The following is a 13,779-nucleotide window of genomic DNA, read 5'->3' as shown; positions in this document are numbered from 1 at the left end:
CGGGATCCAGCATAGCCTGTGGGCTGGGCCCCGATGAAGAGAAGGAGCCAGAGCCTCGCGGGCTCAACTCCATGACTTCCCGCCTACCGCCGCCTGGAGGTGGGAGAGGCGGGCAACCATTGTCAGTAGGTCTCAACGAGGTGACTGGGGAGGCCGGAGGAGGCCCCGGTGAGTAGGGCCTGTGAGGATCACAGTTTTCCTTCCTCTGCGCTCCGTGCAGCAGGGTGCTGGCTCTCGACCCTCATCATGTTTCGGCAGCTGGCCCAGGGTTTACGGCACTCCTGGCTGCCCCTGGGTGCTAATTTGGAGGCCTTGTACTGAGGGGATCAAGGGGATCACCGCCACCCCTACAGGGGAATACCTGCATGACCAGGAGGGTTCCTGGTACTTTGGGACGGCTGGATTGTGGCATTTTATTTCATTTCATATTGCGGGTCAGGCTCAGTGGTAATGGTTATGCCTAATTCAGATAGTTCACAAGTCTGTTGGGCTAATTGCCAAGGTTGGCACACTATACATTATAATGGTGACCTACATATGCCCAAGGTGGACATGATGGGCTTATGATATGTGTAGTGCAGCAAGGGTTTACTATGGTGCACTCCTAATAACATTTATGCCTAAGGAGTTATGCTGAGTACAGTTCCTACCAGTAGCTACTGGGTTCTGATTTATGTAATGTTTATGACAGTGGTCCAATTGGCCAAGTGATATATGTAATCCCTGTGAAGTCATGACGAGTGCCTGGTGGCACAGGGTAATATATGTGATTGTGATCTAATGTGTTTTTATGGATAATACAAAGGCTAATTTTATATAAGCTTGTGTGGAGTTTCTTTTGTGGTGTGCCTAGTGTGTCACTGCTGTGAGAGTGTATTGCGCAAATGCTTTACACATTGCCTCTGGGATAAGGTTCACTGCTCTGTCAAGCTTCCAAGGAGGTGGGCAGGGGTTATCTTTAGGGTGTAACTCCCTTGCCCTGACTAGAGTGGTGGGTTCTGCCTGGCTTAGGTGCATGCCCTAGCCAACCAGAAACCCCATTTCTAACAAAATACAACAAGCATTGACAACGGGTGTTATTTTAGACAAATTATGAATAAAAATAAAAAGTACACAGTACCTATTACATTCTTTCCATGTTTTAATTGGGGTCAACCAATTTTTAATTTACTCAGTCCTGAAGATGGTCTAGCGGACTACAGCGTAAAAGACCGAAACGTCAACCATGACACCTATCTCCTGCTCAAATGATAGCTTAGGCGCCTTTGATTTATTAAACTAATCAGTCTGCCTTCTTTGTATGTTTTTGAGAAAAAGTTGGCCACAATTGTAACTGAGAAATATATGAAATGTATATACAACTACAACTTTCTTCTGCATTGTGTATATGATGATTTTGTACCCTTTCATGTTATCTTTTGAAATGAGATAAATTCTATTATTTTAATTCATACACCCGTGTTTATGATATATTTTTACATCTCAAAGTGAATGAAAAGGGAGTTTTTTTGTTTAATTCATGCATTAACTGTTGATACTACAGCTCTTTAGAAGAAATTATTCTGCAAGTAATATATTTAAAACGTCTTGAACTCAGAACAATAATTGAACTCCAAACAGTCTATATTTAATAAATCCCTTGTAGGCATACCTAAAAGGAAACTTTTGGCCATATTTCTTCAGTAACAAACTTGTGCGAGCCTCCTTCAAACATTGGCTCCATTGTCTTTCCATCATATGTTAGATCAGACAATGGTATTTGGTGTATGTTTCCATGCTCTACTTTACATTGGTGAGTATAAAAATGAGTTCACCTGCAGACTTCTACTGCTGCCACCCTGTGTCTTCTTCTCTCCCTATGCGCCACACTTTTGTCATGTCTTTTAGGATAGTCTCATCATGGATACCCCATTTTTACATACATTGTCCCAGCCACACAACAATAACAATTCTAAACAGGTGACCTTTTACCCAGGTAGATTGCTCCTGTGTCTTCGATACCAGGCTCTAAGTATTCTATCAAAATCCTTGTACCTGATGTAAATAAACATGTCCTCAGGCACGCAGAATTATTCTGTATACGGTCACCACTTTTTTTCATCCTTGGCCAACAGCCAGTTGCGCATGATCACATTTGTTTAGAAAAGCATTGGTGATTGTTTTCAAAACATTTATGATTGTTTTCAAAACATCCATGGTTGTTTTAAAAACATATTGATTCTAGGAAAAACCCTGGAGTTACCACTTTTGATTAAAAGACCCTCAAACCTCCCCCCCCCCCCCACCACACACACACACAAATTTGAGGAAAATTCCTTCCGAGCTGAGACGGTAGTCCTGCATGCTAAATCTTCGAAAAAGCAGAGGTCTGACATCTACTATTTACTAAATTGGTACTAGCAATCTTTTTCTCATGCTTCTATTTCCTGATTATTGCAGCACATTTGTTTTACAGGAGGTTGTCGCTGGACCAATACATTCTTATTGAAACTTCCTAATCGCCATCCTGTGTATTTTCTGAGAGAAAGTAAGCATGAGTGTCTGAGCGAAAAGCACTGTACTGTTTTCCATGATCCCTGAGGAATCAGGGTTGTCATGTTTAGTGGCTGTCAGAGAATACCTACACCACTGTGGAATACAGGGGAGTGGTAGTGGACCTATAGAGCTAGCTTGTCTAATGGCTCACATATCCTTTGTGGATGTCCGGAAGCGGGTGGGACCCCAAGCCCTCAGTTTAGGTCATGCAAAACGCACAGGTCCTGGGGGACTCCTAGGAATTACACAACATTTTATAATCCATATGCTCCGCCTAAGTATCCCGGCCACTGCATCCACAGCACTTGACATGGGTTTACCACAGTGTCCTTCTCCCTCTGGTGCCTGTCCATGTTTGCGGGTTGCTTCACCTTCTGCAGAAGTGAAACAAGAGCTTGTCTCCCTAGAAGCTGAACGCTCAGTCTCCATATGGTGAGATGGGGTGTCCCCTTCAGATCACTGACAGTGGAAACAGTTCAAGGGGGTGTGTCTAGCAGTAGCAATGATGTGTAGTGGTGGAGCACACACTTAACCGATACATCATGCTATTGAATGTTCCGGTGATGGCCCATGCCCCCATCACTCTGCCAGAGTATTTTGAGCACAAAATCTGCAGCAAGTTTTACCTGACAAAAATGATTACAGAAAAATGTAAGGGTGTGGTTATTACCACAAAACTCAGAATTCTGATTCAGGTGTAAACCCAAATTGGGATTGGGATTCCTATGGGTCCAGGAAAGTGTCCCCTTACGTTGTGAGATTTTCATTCATACTGTGATGTCTCGCTATCTGATCATGGCACCATTTGCTTCAGCATGATGCACTTTTTTTTTTTTTTGAAAACCTTTATTTGGACAAAAAGGATATACAGATACGGGCCTACAACCAGTCAGGCCGGCCACTAATACGAGAGGGCAAGCAATAAAGCCAGGATGACAGTGTACGGAATAAAACACAGTAAATCGCAATCATTACGGCATCAAAAAAAGGGGGGGAAACACAGACGGCCAGCAAAAAGAAACAATGAAGGTTAATTTTATAGTAATACAAAAAGGAATATCGCAGGTTCGACTATAACACAAGACGTTACCGGGTTCCCAGAGCGAGTCATTGACAACAATAAAGCTAAAGGGTGACAATGTGGGAGAATAGTGTAGCAACGCACATCAGTGTAAGAGCAAATATCAGTAAATCAAAGCCATAATTAGTTTCACTCGTCTCATTCAGACCACCACCCATTAGCATATTAGAAACAAAACAGGAACCGGAATATTGACACCGTAAAGGAAAAACTAACCCACCATAATGACCTTAAGGAAAGGAAAGAAAAAGAGGAAAAACAGAACTGAAGGGGAAGAACACCGCGCTGATACCAGTACCCCACAGCAGAAACACTTAAGGATTGGGAACATCAATAATATTGAGGGCGTGAGAGTCGCGTTCAAAATGCAGCAGAGCCCCATAGAGGAAGCAGCGGGTATGCAAACCCCACCCACATAGCCCATGGGAGACAGGGACAGACGCGGCACCCCTATAAAGAGACACAAAAGGGCCATAGAACTAAGAAGGAAGACAACGAAAAAGTCCCAACCCACCCATCCCACCCAGCACCCCTGCAGAAGGCTACGGCCTACCCCCCCAGCAGCGTGCCTGTCGCCCTAAACCGAACCCGAAATGTAGGAAAGATAAAAGAAAAAGGAATGAAGACGAAAACAAAAAACATAAAGACAAGAAGGAAATAGGAGAGGGGAGTAAAGGATCAATAAACAATACGTTCGGCCCCAACCCTCCGCCCTACAATACGAACGTAATATTTCAAAACCAGAGCGACACATTCTCGAGAATCGTAAAACACACTAGGGGGTCACCCACAACGCCATGAGTACGGGCCGGTCCGCCGCTAAGCTGTACCCCGGCGATCCACCGGGAATAAGTTGCCTCACCCCAGGCCTGTCTAAGTGACTACCACCACCCACCACATAGCGGCAGGAAATAGGCAACTCAGTATGAAGAAAGCACTCAAATGAAAAGACATTAGACAAAGGTGTAGATCAGGGAGGTCCATCAACAGGCAAGAGAACAGAAGTCCGGGTATATAAGTCAAGTGTCCCAGGAAAATTAACCCGAGCCACAGAACACAGGAGTTCAGTCTCGCCATCTGAAAAAACCGGAGCTCCCCCGCAGCACAGGACAACGACCCCACCGAAGCAGAGATAGACAACAGTCCACCATGTCCATTGGGTGCTCGGACAGGAACAGGCCCGAGCCCGGGGTCCAAGTCTCCAAACTCCAAACAGTGAGTCACCAAAGGTTCCAATGCCACCGGATCGCAGACCTGTCGATGAGCGGCGACAGTAATCTTCGCCGCGACCAGGGGGGGCGAGGTAGCGGCTCCATCGAAACAAGAGGATACCGTGAATAGGTGTCCATCCAAGATGGCGGCGGACCGCACAGGTTCCCCCGGGGCACCGGGGATCAAGGCCGCGTGTAGGGATCGCAAGGCGTTGAGAACATCACCGATAGTAGGCTCATGCTCACACAGCAAGGTCTCCGTGCCGTCCAACATCTCAGGTCCACCGATTTGGGGATATCCATAGCCCCGGTCGTCGGCCGCCATTTTGTAATTCCAGCCGCGACACCACTCTCTACGGCTCTCGAAGCCGGCACACAGATGCGGATCCCCTCCGGCACACAAAGGGAAAACATTAAGGGGGGGGACCCCGCTAACGGCAGCCTTGGTGCAGAAAAGAGAGCCGCCAAAGTCGGGGGTTCGCCGCACTAACACCTGCGCGGTCTACGAACAGAGTCCGGGCGCATGGCTCCAGGATGAATGGACGGGACAGTGGCGGGGCATCCCCTCACACGATTAGTCCTCGGAGCGCCGCACCCTGCACCAGCACCACTGCCGCCGTGGCAGGCCCGGGCCGGATCCACCGGGTTACTCGCACAACGGCCCTTCGCTGTCAGGCACCTCTCTCGGCCGGGGCCATCATCGACACCACCGCCGGGCTAAGTCCAGTAGGCGAGGCCCCGGTCCCGGCTCCATGAAGGCCCCGTTCTCTCCGGGGGCAGAACTTCGGAATCACTGCACGCAGGAGCCTCCAGGTCAAACGGTGAGTACGAGCAATAATTCACGCATCTTTATCCGCTCGAGTGTGTCGTCTTGTGGCAGGATATGAAGCAGGATATGTGTTGCAGGCCGGATGGCTGACGGAGCCGAGCTACGAAGCGACCATTACGATCGCGAGCTTGGCTCCTCCCCCCCATGATGCACTTTTTAACTGATGTTTCTTGCCACCATTTCTTTCACATCCAGTAGATGCCACTGTACTCTAGCTCTCCAATTCCTTGTGATGAAGCAAGCTTAAAATATGTGCTGCACTTCCTTCTATGCATTTAATCACATCAACTCCTTAGCCAAAGTCTGGCACTTGTGCATACACCATAGCTGCTGAGAGGATAGAAAAAAAACAATTCCTCAATTATTTGCATCACCTCTCTCAAACACACTCCGACAGGCTCATGCCCACAACCAAAGATGTCTATATTTGTTGTAGAAATATGATTCCATCTCTGATGCCAAGACTACCAAGGAAAGTGCCTGGTGTCTCAAAAGTCAAGCCAGGGGGAGCAGCTGCTTCCTCTGGGAATTCCTTCTTGTTTTCCATGCTTGGGTCCATGGTAAAAAATACATGTATGAACATTGCTATCATTCCCTAGCTACCCCATACTGTTAAAGTGTTTATTTAATAAATGCATGTATCTCAAGTAGTTGCAGTTAAGTGAAACAGCTGGTAACCTTTACTTGACCTCTTGTACCCCTGATCTCAGAGATCATGAAAACTGTAACAGGACCGAATGTATATAGAGTCCTAGGAGAGGTGATCACTTTCAATGCTCTTTGTACTCCTGCACCTCTTTTATGTATAGGGCAAGTTTCCCTGTTTGCGTCAGGTGCACTTTAAAACAAGTGTGCCGGACACAAACAGGGAAAGTGTACCCTGGTACATAGAATCCGCTGTCCCTAGGGCAGCCGTAAGCTTGTGCAGCTCCATGTTTCACTGTGCAGGTGGCAACCTGCTGACATCTAAAGGGGATTAGAGATTTCCTTGGAGGCGAGTGTAGTGAGCAACTGCATCCGTCTGCAAGGGGAGGTCTGGTGGTCCAATGATACCCCTTTCACACCTTTCGAGGGCTACTATCAAGGGGCACACTGACAGTGCTCCAACTTTTAGGTGTCAGTGCGCCCCTTGACCGCTTCTTTGCCTCTGTGCGCACATCTAAAATATGGTGCGGGCACACTGGCAAAGGGATTCCCTCATTTGCTTGGGGTCACGTCCCTATGCAAATTAGGAAATGCATTCATGAGAAAGCGCTGCCGCTGCATATGCGCCAGAACTTTCAGTATTACAAAAGGGGCCGCACATGCCTCTGCGGCCCCTTCTGTAATACCAAAGTGCCCCCGGGGTGTTTAAAGCAGGTGCAAATGCCTGTTGCGCCCACAGGTCACTTTGTATAATATGGCCCCTGGTCCTTATTTTAGTTTCTTTACTGAAAGTAGGAGGCTTTTAGGGGCCTTGGGTGGGTTAACCTTGTGGTGTTACCTATGCTATCCCTGACATTTTGTTGATTCGAAATTCACAAATAAAAAAAGAGACATCAATAAGATACTTGATTCAAAGATCAAATAGTGAGGGAAAACCAATACATACCAATGGCTGTCAAACACTTTTCAATGTCCCCTTTCAATTCCAGGTCCAGCGCCTTGTTCATGTCATTCTTGCTATAGGTGGGATATCTCTGTAAGACTGTGCAAACAGTAAATAGTAAGATAAAACCAAGTGAAACATTATTCAGTTTATACAGTGTTTGATTTCTGGTAATGCTCAATGACCATGAAATAAAATCACATTATTCCCTCAACAATATATGACGGTGCCACCACCTATGAAGGAAGACATTTTCCTCTCCCCAGTTCGGACAAAAGGACATGATTTGACTGGGTAAGTGGGGTGATCAGTAAATAAGGATTAAGAGAATGCAGTTATTGTAAATTTGATTAAATGGCCTTCCTCTTCTGGGAGATGTCATCACCTGTGATTATACTGGCCATCTTGGGAAAGATAATGTATTCCACAATAGTGAAAACAATTCTGTTTTTATTGCTTTAGTAGAGCATAGCCTGTCTGAAATTAAAATGTATGTGAGCACTTGTGTTAGTGGAGAATGATGGTAAATGGAGAAATGCTAATGTCAGGGTAAATGGATGAGAAGATCAGTACAAAGCAGTGATCATTTCAAAATAGAGAAAGGAAGGACAGAGAGGGTCCAATTTAGTAATTGGCAGAAAGGCACTCTGTCACAATGATAATGGTGCACCCTTTCTCCAGCAACTCTACGTCCGCCCAATAAATTATGAGGTGGGCGGACGTCCAGGTTTTCAACAATGTATTACAATGTTCTCCTTTTGGTGTAAACCTACCTCAAACAGTCCGAGGGAGCATGAGGTGTTGGAGTTATCCATCCAACCATCTGACCTACTTAGAGTGCGGTAAGTGACATGTGCCTAGACAGAGGAAGGTTGGAGGAAGTGATGTGTCACGAGAAGCAGTGCTGGCAAAGGCCACTTCGAGGACACCGTGAAGCCTGTGAAAGCCACCAGCGTGTTCAGCCAAGGACCAGGCAGGTGAACCCCCAAGTGCAAGGATCGATGCAGAGTGGCTGGAAGATGCAGCATGGATGGGGTGGACTGGGCGTGAGAGTGAGCCACGCTTACAGATCCCTGGCACCACTGATTGCAGTTTCCTGCTTGCTGTCCCATCCCCCAACCATTGCTGAGATGCTGCTGTGAGGTCGGCAGCGCAATTGAGGGATTCTGGATGTCCCTGGGTGACTCCAACAGGCTGGCCCCAAACCACAAGTACTAAAGGAGCACACTGGGAAATAATGAGGAGTGGGGCATCAAGGTTTTGTGAAGGACAGAGAGACTGTGTGGGCTCAAGGGTTGTACTCAACCTTTGTAAGAGTGAGCCCGATGGCCTGTGGAAGAGGTCCAGCAGGTCTGTGTGCAAATTGTGGGAAACTGTAATGCTCCTGCTCACCTACTCTGGTTATGGTGCCAAGTGATCACAGCCAACTGGGATTCTCCGGCAACATCCCCCCATTGTCCTACAGGCGTTATCAGTCACCATCAGCAACACCAAACAGGAGGCCTACATAGCAAGTGCACAGCCGCAACTGCGAGAACCCAGAATAACACAAGCAGTTTCCAGTGTCCTGTGAAATCTCCGAACGTAGCATGTAACCTGCCAGGCAGTTGTGGTCTTGCTGGAGGAGCTAAAAGAGGCAGGAGTGAGTTCTCCTGATTCTGAGACTAGTGTTCTTCTGCCTATCACTCCCTCCTGCCCCAGGCGAGGCCCACTGGGGGCACAAACTGACCATGAGGAAAGGCAATGCTACCTACATAGTCGCCACACACCATCTCACAACATGTTTATACGAGCTTACAAAGACCAAATCTGCACAGAACGGCAAATCATGCTCCTTGAGAACAAGTGTCCAACAAAACTGTGTGAACATGGTTGTAAAGAAAGTCCTCCCCTTGAAAGAACTCCTAGAGCCCTCAGGCTTCTTCGATATTACATCTTGGTGCCCCTTCTCCAGTACTTTGACTTTGCTTCAAACAAATCAAGAAAATAGGACATAGCAGAGCAGAAGCAAGAGGCTGCACTTATGGCTCCCACAACAATTACCAAGCCCGAACCAAAAAAGCCTCCGGGGCTGATAAGCGGGTTCTCCAAAAAGACCCAGAACCTAGGAGTCCAGCCACCTGTGCAAGGACCAGATAACACATATTTTACTAAGATCCTCAACAGGGATCCCCACCTAGCAACCTCATTGGGTTCATGGGACTTTAACAGTTCATCATGTTCCTCCTCGTCCTCACACTGCATAGGTTCAGAGGGCAAATTGGCATCAGAATGAAAGCCCTGTAGGTCAAGTTCTTGCCCTGGGCTTCAATGGGTTCCCCAGTGCAGCAAAGATAGCCTTGTTTTCATTCCTCAAACAACCCTCTAGACAACTGCCCCAGAGACTACAGTAGCAGAGAGCGAGAATTATTCTGCGAATCAAGTGAGCATAGAAAACTGGGGCCTGAAAAGAGAAACCCTGTACAGTGAACATTGCTCATGAGCAGTCACAGCGATCATAGAAGTCCACTGCAGTAAGACACACCCTCTCCTTTCGGGCTACGAAACTGCCATCAGTAACTGCTCCAGAGGCAGACTCTCCTCAATCCCCTTCTAAAAAGCCTATGAGAGAAAGTATATCTGATTAGGAACTCGGAAGCCTATTGGACCAGTTCCTTGCCACACTAGAAGCTCAAATAGAAGCTCAGATGAAAGCATCAATGGCACAAACACCAACATTTAGAAATGACCTCAAACTCAGTTCCATAAGTCCCATTCACCAAGAAGTATCAGTTCCTCCTTCTGCAGGGCTTCCTAGCCCTACACTGGCCTCCCTGTCCTCCATTAGCATCAAGCAGGATATTATCACCAGAGTGCTCCTATGTCAATCACAAACGATGGAGCTTCAGATAGCCCTAACCCAATCCATCGCCTCCAGCTAAATGGTCATAGGACTCAGGCTAAGGACACTGGAAAATCTCTTTGGTGATGAAGGTGGACAAATCTGCTCATGCTCCCCGTTGCTTGATAAACTAATCTCTCTACCGGAGATACTCTGGTCTCTTATGGACAGTGTAAAGAGTTTGGCCTATGCCATGGGAAAAAATAGTAGCTCATCCTCCCCAAACCAAACTCTTAAACCCAACCCAATCATCACTAACAATTCCTCTTCCCCAGATGAGGTAATACTGGCCTTACCAGGGTCCGTACAGAGGTCCCATTCTTTATTAAATTAGCCCACTCACACCTTGGCCAGTATTATGGCCTAACTCCACTAAAGCTCGACCAGAGGGAGCGTACAAGTTCAATTGCCTGACTCACCATTCCCATCAGGCACCAAACTTTCAAAAAGAGCAATAAAGATACTAAAAAAACTGTTAAAAAACAGTGCCTCGCAAAACAGAGTTCCCTGATCACAGGACCTACCAGGGTCTCTCATACAGCCCACTAAGCTCTTATCCATATTTAACACAGCCCCTAAATCAAGCCTAGGTCACATGGTTGGTACAAGCCCGCAAACCGGCACGGAAAATTCAAGGAGCCCTTCTGCTTCCCTCAGAGACGTTGCCATCCAAAGCACAAAAAGCATCAGCTGCATGGATCTGCCAATGGGCCTGGAAAAATATTCAAAAGGTGACTACTCTGGGGACTGGCTTGGATCAGGCACCAGCAGTTAGCCCCAATCCACCTTGGGTCACGCTGATTCTTATACCCACAATTGAAACATTAATGGTATCAATGTCATATAATGAATCCCAGGAAGGTACGGGTGCACACAGCAGCATACCAGACACAAAGCAAGCCAACACCCCCCAGTCACAGGGTGGAAGGGGCTGCACACAGAGGCTGTTTCTATGAGCCCACAGTCTGCATTAAACAGATCCACATTGGGCACCTATGGGGTCAATCGTGCGCATCCTTCAAACAGGCATAAGTGTGCATATATTCTTATCTGCCACAGGCCACAAACAGTAGAATCAAGTACTAATAGAATACCCTCACAAGCAGCCGTTAGGGTGCCTCTCACCAAAGGCCACCCTAGCCCTCCTGGCTATGCAAGTAGCATCCAAAATACCTACTGGCCTATTGCACCCTGCAATCAAGCACAAACAAATATACGGTATGGGCTGAGCGACGAGAATTTGGAACAAGCCCATCTAAACAGTGGATCAATCCTAAACCCGTTGAAAACAGATAGTTTGACATTCAACCACAACCATTATTGAAACCAGCAGTCCAATGCTCGAAAGTCAATTGGGGGGTCAACCAGTCACACACAGCAAATGGACCAACAGATTAGAAAATGGAGACAAAGCAGCCAAATTAGCAGACTCCCACATATCCAACTCAGTGGCACCCCAGGTGCAACTTGCCCCAAAGCTTTCCAGCTGCAACGGTATCTGGAGCCTCAACCTTCATACCAGGGGGAGTCACATACGCAAGGACCATGGACCACTTTGGACTGGCATTCATTCCACACTACACCCCCAAGGGTCCCACTGACATATTAAACAGGGGTAATTAATTACACTTGTTTAAACACATTTTCACACTGAAGGACCTGACATCGGCTGTAAAGTTCACCCATATCCTGGAAAAAGATCCTTGGATGTCACAATCATGCCATATTCAATTAATCAACTATATTTGAGGAATGGGACATTGAGCTGTTAAAGGTCCACCCACCAAAATACCTCCATGTCCTACTGCCGCAGGAGCCCAGTATGCAACACAGAAGTGTTCTGAGAGGGGGTTATGTTAAGTTAACAAGAATTTCTATATGTAATGTTAACAAGAATTTCTATAGCGCACGTACACCGAGAGGTTTCATGGTGCTTGTTATGAGCAGTGTCAAGGCTGAGACGGATTTACGCATGAGCCTGCTCAAACAGCCAGGTCTTGAGCATTTTTTCTGAACCCCCAGGAGGTTGTTGCAGGACCGATTACTGGTGGTAGGGAGTTCCATAATTTAGGTGCCAGATAGGAGAACCTACATCCTCCCTGGCGTTTGAGCATGAAGGCAGGGGTAGTTAGCAGTTGAAGGTGAGCTGAGCACAGGTTGTGATAGGGCACATGCCTCGATATCATGCAGCTGATGAATTTAGGGCTCCGGCAATGCAGGGCCTTAAAGATTAGGCACCCTATCTTGAAGTCCACGCGTTGGGCGATAGGGAGCCAGTGAAGTTTAAGTAGTAAAGGTCTGGCAGATTACTATATAGGTTGTTTGTGGATTAGTCTCGCCGCTTGGTTCTGTACCAGCTGGAGACGTTTAAGTAAAAACAATGGCAGGCCGAGGTAGATAGAGTTAGAAAAGTCAAGGTGAGAGAGAACCAGGGCAATCACTACCTGTATGAGAGCGGTGTGAGTGAGCAGGTGGCTAATCTTCCTAATTTTGCGCAACTGGAAGAAGCAGGTCGAGACCACTGCCACAACTTGGGTTCTGAGTAAGAGATCAGCATTTATGGTGACCCCTAGGATTTTTACGGAGGGGGACGGGGTAGGGGGAGGTCCCAGTTCACTCGGCCAATAGTGTAGGCCCCAAAAGATCTGGCCTTTCCTAGGCATGACTAGTTCAGTCTTGCCCGAATTAAGGTTGAGGTGATTGAGGTCCATCCAACACTGGATGTGAAGCATGGTAGTTTGAAATTCCTGGATTGAGTCAGGGGAGTTATCGATAGTAAAAACAACCTGAAGGTCATCAGCGCAATTAAATGTGGTTACCTTCTTGTTCCTTAGAGAGTGAATCAAGGGCAGGAGGTAAAGATTGAACAGATGGGGAGACAGCGACTATCCCGGTGGGGGCAGTGAAAGGGGCAAGGTGTACTGCTTGGGTGCGGCCCTCGAGGAAGGACTTGATCCAGCTGAAGGCTGATCCCTGTGCTAACGCTCTATAGGTATTATGCACCAAGAATCAAAGAAATGCAAGATAAATGACAGCAAGCAACAACAATGACAGGTGGAACAAGCTGGTAGATCCCCAATGAAGCACCCAACAGGACTTATCCTAGCCACCTCCAATAAGTTTGCCTGGAAACTCAGTAAGCTCCAACTGAGCAAAAGCTCATAATTACATCATTGAACGTGGCTGGTCTGAGGACAATTCTACCATCAAAATCTGTGGTGTTATTCCTACATAAAAGCGATATCATCTGCCTACAGCAAGATCGAAGTTGTGCCCCACAACCAAAACCCCGGCTTTGCAAGTGACAACAATTTCAGGGCTAATAATCTCTCATAAAAATCTTTCCTTGCTCCTGATCAACTGCTATCACAACATGCAGAAAGCACCAAGACAGCGCGCTATCAGCGATCTCTCTAACCACCTAGAAGCCATCCTTCTGTAATTCCCCTCTCATGAAGACTTGCTTACAGGGAACTTCAACATCAGGGACCTGGGAAATCCTAGCACTGCTGCTCGAAATATCAAGGAATGGGGAAAAATAAACTGTTTTCTAGGTTCCTTTAAACTAATCTCTGCTAAACTAGCATTCAAGGCCCAGGACCCCCACTACCAGTCCCACAGTACCTTCTAAGGAATCTAAACAATCAATTACAT

The 13,779-nt window shown here is 46.9% G+C and overlaps 1 protein-coding gene across 1 annotated transcript in view; it reads right to left on the bottom strand.

Moving 5' to 3' along the window:
* The window catches only part of LOC144818406 (annexin A1-like), a 212,207-nt gene that overhangs the window by 13,296 nt on the left and 185,132 nt on the right, over positions 1 to 13,779 (bottom strand). The window contains exon 9 of the mRNA XM_078675779.1: positions 7,248 to 7,343. Coding sequence (XP_078531905.1) covers positions 7,248 to 7,343 — 96 coding nt within the window. The remainder of the gene's footprint in view (positions 1 to 7,247; positions 7,344 to 13,779) is intronic.

The sequence above is a fragment of the Lissotriton helveticus genome, chromosome 2_1, assembly GCF_964261635.1.
Source record: "Lissotriton helveticus chromosome 2_1, aLisHel1.1, whole genome shotgun sequence".
Classification (NCBI taxonomy): Eukaryota; Metazoa; Chordata; class Amphibia; order Caudata; family Salamandridae; genus Lissotriton; species Lissotriton helveticus.
This window is presented reverse-complemented; position numbering and strand designations above follow the sequence as displayed.